Source organism: Lates calcarifer, linkage group LG15 (assembly GCF_001640805.2).
Source record: "Lates calcarifer isolate ASB-BC8 linkage group LG15, TLL_Latcal_v3, whole genome shotgun sequence".
In the NCBI taxonomy this organism is placed as follows: Eukaryota; Metazoa; Chordata; class Actinopteri; family Centropomidae; genus Lates; species Lates calcarifer.
The window spans coordinates 11,960,680-11,974,654 of record NC_066847.1 but is presented as its reverse complement, the minus strand read 5'-3'; the positions used below and the strand labels follow the sequence as shown (position 1 = coordinate 11,974,654).

General features: G+C 41.5%; 2 protein-coding genes across 6 annotated transcripts in view; one reads left to right on the top strand and one right to left on the bottom strand.

The window, feature by feature from the left end:
- Positions 1 to 5,274, bottom strand: part of shc1 (SHC (Src homology 2 domain containing) transforming protein 1) — a 22,230-nt gene extending 16,956 nt beyond the window's left edge. Inside the window, exons 1-2 of one of the 3 annotated variants that reach the window (XM_018680497.2) lie at positions 5,240 to 5,274; positions 43 to 85 (exon numbers count right to left, since the gene is read on the bottom strand). In XM_018680497.2, the coding sequence (XP_018536013.1) occupies positions 43 to 54 (12 nt within the window). In that variant the 5' untranslated portion in view covers positions 55 to 85; positions 5,240 to 5,274. Of the gene's footprint in view, positions 1 to 42; positions 86 to 4,106; positions 4,338 to 5,239 lie in introns of those variants that run through there. The other 2 variants (XM_018680495.2, XM_018680498.2) reach the window with 2 other exon arrangements.
- On the top strand, positions 124 to 13,975 carry flad1 (flavin adenine dinucleotide synthetase 1). Of its 3 annotated transcripts, none has more exons than XM_051076260.1 (11): positions 124 to 3,128; positions 7,537 to 7,630; positions 7,884 to 8,052; positions 8,518 to 8,895; positions 9,945 to 10,058; positions 10,154 to 10,421; positions 10,789 to 10,936; positions 11,311 to 11,406; positions 11,505 to 11,694; positions 13,348 to 13,421; positions 13,538 to 13,975. In XM_051076260.1, exons 2-11 carry the CDS (start codon positions 7,623 to 7,625, stop codon positions 13,671 to 13,673), a joined length of 1,581 nt encoding a protein of 526 aa, XP_050932217.1. In that variant the 5' UTR covers positions 124 to 3,128; positions 7,537 to 7,622; the 3' UTR covers positions 13,674 to 13,975. The 3 variants fall into 3 exon arrangements, with proteins under 3 accessions (XP_050932217.1, XP_018536016.1, XP_018536015.1); XM_018680499.2 differs by lacking the exon at positions 124 to 3,128 and adding an exon at positions 6,106 to 6,487; XM_018680500.2 differs by lacking the exons at positions 124 to 3,128; positions 7,537 to 7,630 and adding an exon at positions 6,105 to 6,487.

Below are 13,975 nucleotides of genomic sequence, written 5' to 3'. Positions count from 1 at the left end.
GTGTGTTTTTGATTAGCTGGTTGTATCATTTGAATGTCTTACCATATATTCCATTGGCAAACAGGCTGCCTGTGAGTCTGTAACCCTAAAAACACCAAAGTGCAAATCAGCACACGATACACACACACACATACACACAGATCAAGACACACAAAACTCAAGGAGCCAATCACAGCTTGTTCCAATGCCGGCCTTGCAGCTACTTGACTCCCAGCATGCTTTGCTCCCAGGATCAGCTGTGGAGAGGGTCATGGGACCTCCTTGATATAAACGGCCCAGTTGATCAAGCACACAGAGGCACAACATGGACATAAAAACAAAGATAGAGCGAGACTGATTGGGAGAAAGTAATGGAAAGTGAGATAAAGAAAGAATACGAGTGACAGGAGAAAGGCGATAATCCAACGTGCATGTTGAAACACAGCCTGTGGAATGAAAGGAATTAACTGAAAGGGCCGCATGTGTAGGATGTCTGTGTCTCAGCTTGCCCAGTGCAAGTTAGCAAGTGTGTGTTTTGTTTCTGTCTATGCAGCAGATGGAATAACTCTCTGTGTAAGCTCCAGCTAGTCAGTATTTATTAGATGAAACAGTCAGAGACAGAGCTCTGGATCTAATGCACACGCTGCAGGGCCACATGTGCTGTCTGCTCTTACACTGTATGTCTGTATGCATATCTGTGCGTGCATGCATGTGCGTAATCTGATTTGACCTGCCTTAGTCACCCCCTTATGTACACTGGACCAAAAAATGAGCATAGATGAGTAAACAGTAGTAGTGACTGACCTTTTCCATACTGGACTACTGCCAGCCTGAGACACTGTCTGACATCAGTTCACATTATGGAGACAAGAGAGACAATGATGAAGATGATGAGCGGAGAGGGAACAGTGGGATGGAGCGTAACTTACGAGGGAGATCCTCTCTGATTGGAAGAGATGTGCAAACACACACGTACATGCGGACGACGAAATGGCAAACAAATTTTCAAAAATTAGGGGTGGGAGTGAACATTAGATTAGCGAGGCATTCAGGAGGCCTTTCTGCTGGTTTCATAGCTCACCACGCACACAGCAAACATGTGAGTTAGCTATTTTGAGTTGTGCTAGCCCCCCCCTCCACTACCCCCTCTAACCACACTCCCACATCTCTATCTCCTTCCATCATTCCCTTCCTGCTGCCACCCACTGCCTCAATCCGCATACTACTTCCCCCTTGCTGTAACGGTTTGTTTGTCATAGACAGTGTTACCTCCTCACTTAACTTTTTGAGGAACGTACACTCTGAGTACTGACTGAACTGTGTCTGCGGCATCGAGGAGCAAACTGTCAAATGTAAAAATGTTGGCATGCTTTGTCAGGGCTTGTTCATATAATCTCTGATCAGGTATTTCTTGATTAAAGTCATAACTTTCTCAACTTTATATCAACACTCTGATGGCTGCTTGTGCTATAAAAGGTACTAGCTGCTGTGTTTTTGAAGTTTGCCTTGTCTTGTTAGTGTTTCCATTACATTTTCACTTATATATGATAATGCTACTGGTGATTTTCTGAAATCAATATAGGAAACAATCTAGAGCATAAAACAATGATAACAGCTCCAAGAGGTACAGTCCAGGAAATGACAATTTAACCTGCTCCAGGCCTGACATTAACCTAACCCTAAGGCGACCTTTTATGGCAGATGAACAAGTTCTATCTTACATCCAACAACACATTACCTAATATACAGAAGGTTAAAGGAACCCTGATCTGCAAAAAGAGGTGACTTCAGAGAATGCAATCTCAGCTTTCTGCATAAAGAGAGATTGACCATGATAAAGACACAGACATTTCTCTGCTTTAAAGTACATGACAGAGCAGATTCATGCGGATATACTTTACAGGTCAAAGTGACAATCAGAGTCAGCTAATTCTAATACACCATCAACGGTTGTTTCAGTGTGACTTACATTCAGTTTTTTTGTAAATTACATCCAAACTACCCTCGGTTTTCATGTCTGATGTCACACAGGACTTTAAATGAAACTGTGGTTTAGAGCACTGAGCATGTGGCACTCAACCCGAGCAGCACAGAAGGAAACACAGCTGAGGCTCGGTCCTATTGTGTAGAGGTAGAGACGGACAACCACATGCTACGACCTCGAAAACAAACTCCTACAGTTTGTTTCCAGAAAACACGCTCACAAACACACACACATACTGCACGCACATCAGACACAAACACACAGACAAACATACCCCCACGACGGCAGACAGACAGATATAGTACACACAAAGACAAACACATCCTCACACCCACACAAAACTGTCTGATGTCCTGTCAACGGTTTCAACATGTTTACGGCAGCTTAGCACTTCACCACAGTGTTTTATCAATATGAAAGTTTCAAGTATCACAAGACTAATTCAAGGCTAATGTCAGCACTAACATTCACTGCATACAAAAATCAAGGCTTAGTTCTGGAGTGGCTTGTGTGTACGTCTGCGGGTGAGTGTATGGCTATGTGCACAAGGGCACACACCTGTCAAAGTGAAGCTGTAACAATCACAAGTGTCACGCTATGCCGTCAATCAGGACTAAAGCCTTTCACTGGTGATTGATACGGTTTGAGCAGAATTGGACAGATCCAATTTTAATCAAGTGGATTTTGGATTGTGCCAATGCTGTGATAGAGTGGCAGAGATGCTCTGCTCCTGACTGACAGATTGTGTCTCTGGCTGTCCTTTCCACTGTTGTTTACGTCCCTCTGCAGGTGTGTATGTGTGCATAGGTGCACACGTGTCCTGTTCGTCTGGCTCCTGACGTGTCCATTTTTTCGGATCAGTTGTTGATCGGAGCTTCTCTTCCCCTCCATTTCATTAGCGGAGATAACTTCCACCATATAATATCGTGTCAGGGGCTGCTGGTCTGAGCGGCGTGGTTGACCCTGATAAGAAGAACTGAGCCCACTGCTTTCAGTTGCCTCAATCATCCCACATACCCTTGAGTCTGTTTCCATAATAGTCTGTCTGTCCTTCACTCATTCATGGTGAACTTTAACTCCGTCACAGTGACCCTGTTTCAACAAATCTGAGGTGTGTTTCGCTGGCTGGTCTCCAGGGAGACAGAAGAAATAGTGGAGCATAACTGTAAGTTTACGGTGTGATTGTTTACAGATTTATTTGTGTATGTGTGTGTGTGCGCGTGCTGATAGCTTGTGTATCTTATCTCACAAATGATTTACTATAACCTGAAGAGATTCAGCTTGACCCTGACACTACCAGGACTCCTTTACTTACTGACTTCAGTTTTAAACTGCAACTTTATGACTCTTCTTATGTCTATATGATGACATAAATGTAACCATCTTAATTGTCTATATAAGGATTCTTAAAGGTAACAAACTGAATTACTTGTTTTGTTTGACCAACAGTCCAAGATACACACATATTCTGCTAAAACAATGAAAATCTTCACATTTGAGGAGATGGAAGCGGCAAATGTTGACATATTTGCCTTAAAACATCTCAAACAGTTAGTTGATTTTCAAAGTAACTGCCCATAATCGACTAATTGTTTCAGCTCTGACTCAATTTGAGAACATTGCTGTATCTAATAAATAATCAAAAGGGCAATTTAGTGACCTATTCTCTATTCATTTGCTGAAAGAGCCATGAGCTTGGGGCCACTCATTTGACTCTTCATCACTGGCTACTTTAAGCTAACCTACAGTGCGTTAGTGCTTTAGCATACTGTAATATAATGTTGCTCAACTGGCAGAGACTTAAGGTTCAAATACCAAAACCTAAAAAACACGTCTGACAACGCCAGGACGACCGCAAGTTAAACATTTGTCTGATGTGTGCACAGCCACAGTCTGTTCACGAACAACATTTTTTACAGTAACCCGACAGGCTACACCACACCGTATCGTCTTAATATAACACAAACATACGACAGTACCCAGACAGAGCAATGCTTCAGCGAGGCCACAATAGACATAGTTAGTGAACTGTTTCCTCAAACTTTTCAGTAGGTGCTATAACAGCGCTACATTGACGCGCAGCACGCACACAATCTAAAACCATGCCCCAGAAAAGTGTGGTCAACTTTAACGAGCAACTTACCAGCCTCTCTTCCTCCCCTTTCCCCTCGAGTTGTCTCCTCCTGCCCCGCCAAGCAGTTGCTGCGCAAACTTCAGCTTAGTTTCATCTAACAGGATAAAAGGGGTCGATGTTTTTTTTTTTATCCGACTCACACTTTTGATGAACTTCATACGATTTGAGTCTTAACTTCTTCTTTCCTCTCCCTTTCCTTCCCTTCCTCCTCCCCCTCCTGCCCCCCCTCACGGTCACGACAGAAGCCACTTCCGCGAACAAATGGCAACGTCATCTGGCCGTGGATCCTGTGTGTGTGTGTGTGTGTGTGTGTGTGTGTGTGTGTGTGTGTGTGTGTGTTTGTGGTTTGGCCCTGTTCTGCACCTGGCCCATTCACTGCAGATTGCGCAAAAGAAAATGTCCCAAATTGCAAGCCAAGAGCACAGCCCAACTAACTACACAACTTACCTTAAGTAAATACGTGTGATGTTTCGTTTTCTTCCTTTAGTTACCACAAGACCACAATATTACAACATTACTACTGAAAATTTCCATTAGAAAAAACACTTTTGTATCATTATCACCTTAATACTAACGTCATTCTAATTAAAAACAACCTCCTGTAGTAGCCCTATAGTGGTCCTTAATATATTATCATCATAATATATAACATTAATATATATCATAATTAGGGGTAAGTGATACACTTCGATTTATCATGATGTTATCAACAGAAATTACATTTTTAAATATCGGACAAATTGTAACGTGTACAGCAGAATATACATTGATAGTCCTTCCCTATACATTCTGTTTCAGTCCATATGTCTTGCTTGTGACAGTCATTAGTCCCTTTAGTCCCCTCATTGCCATAGCTTTGATAGAGTCATTGTCTAAACATTGATTTTAAAGTGACTAAGACCAGTTTAATGGTGAGAGGAGAAAACTGTGTCTCTGCAGGCCAGTCCATAACCAAAAAAATAAACCAACAACAAACATGCCCTTTAGCAAGACACTTCATTTAACCCCAGCAACTCCAGTGGAACCGCTCATATTTACTTATGAATAATAATTCTTTTTTCACAGAAGACATTTTTGACATGCCACTCTTGAAAAAGCACAGATGCTAATGATAAAATAGATGATGAGTGAAACCCTTTTACCTGCTTCAGTTCTGGGGTCCTGGTGTTGGTCATGATGGCTCACTGTCACACTGTCAGGACTTACTCAGACACCTGAACAGAACAGAGGCATCGTTAGTGCAATTAATGACACCTGTGCTTTAGCTTTTCAATACACACTATTTATGAAATGGACTTAAGTTTACATTATGGAAGCCCATCTCTGCCAGGGAAAAAAAAAACATGAACATATATATATATATATATATATATATATATATATATATATATATGAATGACAAAATTAGTCAAAATTGTGAAATATTATAAATTATATCACAATTTTGTCCTAAATCTGACTTATTATCTCATTATTTTTACTACTCGTGGACCACCCAGGAGATATATATATATATATATAAAATATATATACATATATATATATATATATATATATATATATATATATATATATATATATATATATATATATATATACATATATATATATATATATATATATATGTATATATATATATATGACCAGGTGGTCCTTCCTGTTAGGTGCACAAGGAGTTTCTTGTGCACCTGGCACCCTCAGAACTTCAAACAAATAATTGTTCCTACATTGTAGCCTACATTGCGTATCTTCAACCATCAAAGTGTTCTCAAACCAGTTTCTGTGAATGATACGCAGTGCACTTTGGTTTCAATTTCATCTATTTTCAGAGCAGCGCCAGACGAGCTAGACTCGTTATAGACATGCCAACCTGTGCCACCCACAGGCCAGGGGAGTAACATCGACAAATAATAATACTGAGAAGTACTTGTGTGTCTTGGACCTGGCTCCTCCAACCAGCAGAGGTAGACATGTCACAGTCATCTGTTTATGTTCAGGCGGAAGAAGAAGAAGCGGCTGCTTGGCATCTGTGTTAGCATCATGCTATCCGTGTGTAAATGCCGCAGAGTGACTCATCGTGGATGGACGAGTTGTTGGCACAATTCCTGAACACTAACACTTTACCTAAGGCGACATGTACAACTCCGCATTGCCTTTTTTTTTTTTTTTTTTTTTTTTTTTTTTTTTTTTTACAATACGGACTATCTCTCAGTCACTTCCGTGTACATAAAAAAGGCTTGTCATTAAGACCCGCCTTGTTAAACTCGATTGGCTTTTGCACATCTCGGGAAACCCTTCCTTGTTTGTGATTGGACAGCTAACAACTCGTCTTTTGAGTGACATGTAGTCATAATGGTGTGATACGTAACGAGGACATATGCGGCTCAGGAGTAAGTTGTCTCGCTTTAGATGAGTTTGGTTATGAAATTGTAAAGGCAGTATGTTGTGTGGTGCATGCTAATCGAGGGATATCGACACTGTAGACAAAATATATTGTACTATTTGTGTGTACTTAAATGCTTACGTGCTGCTTGCTTGTTACCAGCGCTGTCCACAATGGCTTAAGTAACCTAGCAAGGAGACTTGGCACAGCTAGCGCAGATTTGTCACAGAAGCGTGCTTTACAGTGCAATTTATATTCATCCTTCATTTATGCCAGGGAAACGAATGTATGCTCAGTTCATTTCATTTAATCTCGCAAGTTTCCAGTGTTACGCAATTTGAAATGTGCAGTCAAGTACAGAGTAGCACGCTGCGGTAACTGTAACTTAACCATTCTGCGGGTTAATGTTAAACTCTAACAGGGCCACCCATATGAGGTGCAGATAAGCCTTAACAAGCAAAGACACTGTCAGTACATGATCTCTCTTTACAGCAGAACTCAGCTGGCAGCTGTCCATTAACCCTTTGCACCCTTCCTTTGCCCACCACTTTTCAGAAAATCTTAACAAGATTTATTCACTCTTGCCTTAAAATTTCCATATCACACTGGGTCAGTAATTTTCTGGCGCTTCAAATACTGGAGGACACAAATGGTGTTTCACATCTGCTTCAGACAGCTAGTTGACAGGCCACACTTGTAGTGTCACCTTGCAGTGTTTGGCTTTTCAGCATGAATACATATCAGTGTGATTAAAGCATATGTAGCCACTGTGGTCCAACCATATAAAGCTAATACACTCATTGAATAGAATTAAAATATTTACCCCAGAGACAATTTCATCATAACTATGCAAGTGCAGCATCATAAATACAGTTAATCATTTCTTAATCCTCAGCTGTTCAATTTCAGATCCAAACCCTCATATTTTTAGAAATAATCTTTGTTTGTTGATGCACTGTCTGTGCTGCTGAAATGCACAAACTGCTCACAGTGTCTCTGTCCTGCCCCCTTCTTGTCTTTCTTTTTCCAATCTGCTCTTTCATGTGTCTTTCTCAGGATATTTCCTCATAGGAAACATATTATGAAGAAGAGGAGGGCCTGAACTGAAGTGAAGCATTTTTGATATTCCAAATGGATTCTTCATGTTGATGTAATCATTAAAAGTTCTGTCATTATAAAAGCACAAAAATCATATAGATTACACAAAAATGTATATGAACAACTTAACATATATTCCACTTTATGCTAAGATGCTATTCTAATGAGTTGTTACTGACTAGAGAGTTATTTTTATCGACATTTGCAGGTCACAGACATTCACATTTGCGAACATATATACATACACAGAAAGCACAAAGGGTTAAGAAAACAGTGTCTTATGTATTTTTCACTCTGTCTCCCAGCTTTGCTCTTCCCAAGCTGAGCAGAGCAGTGGTGCGTGTGAGGAGACTGGCAGCTCACCTCAGCAAAGCAACAATGTCCACAAACCACCAGGGCTCCAGTCCGTCCTCTGCAGCCAATGGGGATACTCCCACTGCAGCCATTCTCATCATAGGAGATGAGATACTCAAGGTGATTTAGTGTTGGTAGATACTTGTGATTTGTACGACTTTTAAGCTGTATTTGTGTGACTGATAGTAACCCACTGAGAATCCTTGAAAGTTTGTGGATTTGAGAAAACCTCAATAAATCTGTGCACTTGAAAGTATGATTTTATTAATACATACTACATCCTAACATGCCTCAGCTCTCTGGAATGCTGTGCAGTCCAGGATCCACACTTCATATCCTGAGGAAAACCCTCTGATGGTTATTTGATGTTGCGGCAGTGCTCAGTTTTAAATTTATTTCTTGAATTGACATGATCATGATTTAAACATAAAGCCTTTGATTTTGTCCAATGTCATGTGTCACCCTTGAAGTATGCTCACTGTGAGTCATTGAGTATTGTCAAGCAAGACCTTGAAGTCATTGACTGTGATGGGAAATATGGGAACTCTGGACTGAAACTGTCTTTTCTTGTCTTTTGTCTCCCAGGGTCACACAGTTGACACCAACAGTGCCTTTCTGACACAAGCGCTAAGGAAGCTTGGGGTGTCTGTGCAGCGCATAACAGTCATACCAGATGTACAGGAAGTCATTGCTAAAGAGGTGGCCCTCCTTTCGCCTCAGTATACACACCTCATCACCTCGGGAGGCATAGGCCCCACCCACGACGATGTCACCTTTGAGAGCATCGCCATGGCGTTCCAAGAGGAGTTGTATCCCCACCCTGAGCTCACCCAGCTGGTTAAAGAATTCTTTGGGGTAGTGGACAAAAACAATGCTGCTATGAAGCTGGCCATGGTGCCTCGCTCAGCCAAACTCAACTATGGAACTGACCCTCAGACTGGACAGCTGCTCCGTTACCCACTGGTGAGTGAGCGCCGGACAGAGAGGGATTACCTTAGTTGTTTCATTAACCTGCACTTGTCAAATGCTATGATTCAAGTTGTTGCAGAAAATAAAATTAGATCAAATTATACCCAACACAGCTTTTGACTGTGTGTGTGTATTACCTTTTCAGTAGGTTTCTTGGGGTAAACACAATTATTTAGCTGACACAGTTAACTCAAGAAGATGTTGAATCAAAATCCTGTGGTGTTCTGTCTGCTGCTGCATTGAGCAAAATAATTACATTGAACATTTACAAAAAGAAAAGTAAACAAGAATGAAAGGTATACAAGTATTTGTGTTGCAGTTCACATGTTGATAGTTTTCCTTAATAAAGTCACATTAACCTGCACTAATAAGGGATTTGAATGTATCATTTTATCATTAATGGAATGAAGTATTCATACACCCGTACAGGGTGTACCCTGCCTCTCGCCCAATGACAGCAGGGATAGGCTCCAGCCCCCCCACGACCCTTAATGAATAAGCGGTATAGATAATGGATGGATGGATGGAACTATTCATACAAATGTGTGCAATTGTAAACACAACATTGAATTTATCCAAACACACTCAGAGCATATGATTCACAAGGGGCCATGCTTTCCTTGATAAAACACAATGATAAGATCAGACAACAGCAACTGAGCACTCTGGTGAAATTTAAGGAAACATCTTTCAAGTAGAATAAAAAGACATGAAAAGATACCGTATCTCACTTATCATATCAGATTAATATCAATATGAGATTACATGCACACACTTGTTCTGTACATAAGCACTCTAACACACACTCACACACCGATTGTATGCCATTGGGGGGCAGTTTGGGGTTCAGTATTTTGCCCAAGGATACTTTGGAATGGAGGAGCTGAGGATTGAACCACTGACCTTCCAATTAGTGCGCGATCCACTCTACCCCCTGAGCCACAGCCACACACACAATCATCAAACCTGAAGGTTTAGGAAAGTGCTGACCATCTGGCCTATATATTCTTACTGTATATGTTGTGTTCGTCCCCTGTTCCCAGGTCAGCGTGCGTAACGTCTATATCTTTCCTGGGATCCCGTCTCTGATGGAGAGGGCATTCAATGGGCTGGAGCACCTCTTTGCTTCTTCAGGGACCACTTTTCACACTCGTGAGGTAACACCTACACCAAACCTGTCATTAACAAAATATCCATCTGAATACTGTGATTTCATAGTACAAGAAAAGCCCACCAAAAATCATTGCACTAGGTGTTCGTGGATGCGGACGAAGCGGAGATCGCTCCTGTGCTGACCAAACTGCAGGCCGGTTGGGGTAGGAGGGTGGCTCTGGGCTCCTACCCTGACTGGCTGAGTAACTATCACCGAGTCAGGCTGGTCCTGGACTCAGACAGCCAGGAAGAGGTGGACAAAGCCCGGGCACAGCTGCTGGAGGAGTTGCCCAAGGGGAGCGTGGTGCCCTTAGTCACTGACCCAGTGTCCATCGCCACTGCTGAGGTGTACACACTGGCCAACAGCGGTGAGAAGGGGAGACAGGGTGTGGAGGGTGGTTGGAGAGGATAGTTAAACTGTGTCAACTTAATATAAAGTGAATATTGAAGAGAACTACTAAACTTTACACAGGCATTGGGACCAATAAGAGAAGCAAAGAAATTAAAGTAATTATAGCTGTAAAATCATAGTGGGTTATAAAAAACGAATATAACTGGTTTGAGACTGAACAGAGAATCGAATCATGCCTCAATAAGTAAGATAAGACTAAGGACAAGCAGATATTTTTACTCTAAATTTGACATAGAAATGAGGGATCACTGATATTGCACCTAACAAAATTTGACTACTTTCCCTGTAAAGTGTCTGCTTGCTGTGGATTTTATTTCCCACAGGCACACCGCTGGGTGAGAAAGTTATGTCTGCTCTGAAAACGATAGAGGCTGCGCTGGATCAGTATTCAACAGAGGAAGTCTGCGTCGGCTTCAACGGAGGCAAAGACTGCACGGCGCTGCTTCATCTCTACTACGCTGCACTGAAACGGTAATAGGAGGGAGGGCAGAAGACCAGATGAGACAATTAGAGTATTTCAGAGTAGGAATGATTTAATCAGGACAAAACAAATGACCTGAGAGAGAAGAGAGGAAGATTCAAATTAAAAACATAATGATACCACTTCAGCACAGTGGGGTGTAACGTGAAGAAGGAAGTGAAGAGGAAAATGAGGTGGAGAGAAGCAACTAGACACAGAAAAATCTTGGACAAGACAGACACTACTTTTTTGAGTTTTCTTGACCTATACTGGACAGATAGTGGGAGATAATGATAAGGAGAATGGAGACTTATCTAATCTTTTTCTGTCTTACTGTTATCAATCTTTTTTTAATGTCTCTTGTCTCTCCTCCTGCCACTCTCAGGCGGTATCCAGATAAAGACAAGGTAAAAGCTCTGTATATCCGTATCGTCTCCCCATTCCCAGAAATGGAGAGGTTCCTCCAGGATACAATAAAAAGGTGAGTGTTTGGGGGTGATTGTTTTTTGCAGATTCACTTTATGTATTTTTACATCTACTCATTATTTGGCATTGTGTCTCCCATTGTGTCTCCCATAGATACGACCTGGATCTGTTCTCTGTGGAGGGCAGCATTCGGCAGGCGTTGGCCGAGGTGCAGGAGAGGAGGCCTGAGCTGAGAGCCGTCCTGATGGGGACCAGGAGGAGTGACCCCTACTCGCACACACTCACACCCATGTGTCCCACTGACCCCGGCTGGCCAAACTACATGAGAGTCAACCCGTTACTGGTGAGACTCAAACAAACTCACTCAAATTAACATAAAGACAATCTTACATACAACTGCGTAGTTTACAAAGTACAGAGCAAAACAACTAATTCTTCTCTGTGAAACAGACATGTAAACAAAGCACTAGTGATGGATTAAGTAACACCTTCACCTACTACTACTTCACCTGATTTTTTATTTTTTTTTTTATCTTAAGAGCACCTGCAGACATTCATTATAATCATAAAAACCAAGCAGGCCTTAAGTTACCCCACTTTATTTAAAGCTAATGTATATGTTGCTGCAGCTTTGATACACATCTATTTTCACACCTCTAACCAGAGTTCTGTATTACGAAGGAAGTTTAATCTACTCTGGTTTAACTTGGGGTTATCAAGGGAAGTCAAGGTTGACAAACCCTGGCTGCCTCAGTCTGTGTTAAACAGTGCTATGATGGTGGTTAAATAAAATGAATCATTGTTAAATTAATCAGAGTTTGTGTGTGTGCATAAAACGGGCATGCACTGTACTTGTCATGTGAAGAGTGCGTATTAATTCTGTCGGTTTGCAAAGAATTTAAAGAGACTCTTAACAGCAAAATGTGAAACCATGGCCGCCAACAAAGCTAGGAAGACTTGTTTTCTAGAATCTTAATTTGTAACATGAGATGTAAGGACATGTAAAACGTGATAATTATTAGGATACTTCAATTATAGTCAACACACGGGCCACATTTCTGAAAATGACCCGTTACCCACTGTAAATAATGTTCTGCCTAGAACACTCAGGCTGTACCGTATGAATGTAATGCTGTTATGTAAAGTATTGACTTCATTTTAACAATAATTTCAGCTGCAGCCTCAGTGGTATGTAGTCTACAGTTACAACAGCCTGTAACATCGTATTGTCTTTCAGGAAGGATTATTTATATTGTATATATTATAGAGGATAATGCTAAGTTAACCGTGAACATAACCTGCTCAGAGCAGTTTAGAGAGCGTAACCTTTCCACCTTTCATAGTACAAGTTAAACGGGAGGGAGTTACTCCTGAAGTTACCCGGATAAGCCAGCAACTTCGCTATGTAGTCCACACCTCAGGCAATTTCCCCTTGTTACGCTTAATGTTATTCATCACCTTGATTTAAGTTTCAGAGCACGGTGTGTGAACTGTCATAACACCTGCATAGTTTAATGCAATCCAACAGCCCCTCAGTAATTATGCATAGTTTGTTCTCTTTATACATACACATATAAACAGTAGTTCACCTGTACAATAGACAACAATACAATCCATGCCCAACACAAACTAATCACAAAAGCCACAACAGATGTGAAGCATTAAAAGCTCCACATATTAGAAGTTGCTGCAGATCTGTTGTGTTGGATTGTACGTGTTGGTTGCAACGTCTACTGTTGTTGCTCCATCTGCTTAGTCTGACTGAAGAAAAAGAAGTGCAGGAATGAACTGTCACCTGTTTCATTTGAATTAATAAAATGTATTTTGAAAATGCAAGTCATTGTAGAATGGTAGTTCATGGATACACTGTGACAGCTGAGATGGTAGAATACATACATGTATCGGAAACTCTGATATGTTTGCAGCCCTTTATCACAGCGCATCTCACGAGTCAGTCACAAACCAATTAAATTTGATGTCTTCCAACACTCAACAGGACTGGACGTATCACCACATATGGTCGTTCTTGAGGACATTATACGTGCCCTACTGTATTCTCTACGATAAGGGGTAAGAACGCACCCATCCCCTCATTTTCCCGCATGCTCCTTTTTATTTGAGGTTGAACAGCATCACAGCTGCAGCGCACAACTCCCCGTTCTTATTACTTCCGTGTCGACCCGCAGGTACACTTCGCTAGGCAGCATGGACAACACCTGTCGAAACCCGGCCCTCCAGACTGTGGACGCGAGAGGGGTGACGCGGTACAAGCCAGCCTACCTACTGGAGAACGAAGAAGAGGAGCGAAACTCCCGTGCCTGATGTAGTGTCACTTCTTACAGCGTCACCTGTTGCAGATGGAGCCAGATTTTCAGATCTCAGATCACCACTTGCACACATTTAACTCTGTTAAACATAACCTGGATATTTTTTATAGTCTTCTTGTGAATATTTACGAAAGACTGAACACATCTGACTGCAGAATGAGATTGTGAGGGAAGTCTGGTTGTGTGTCTGTGTGTGTGTGTGTGTGTGTGTGTGTGCATATATTTGTTACTTGTGTGTACTTGTGAGTCTAAAGTAATGGCTCTCTTTGCTGTTGAATAAAACATCAATCTGTGTCA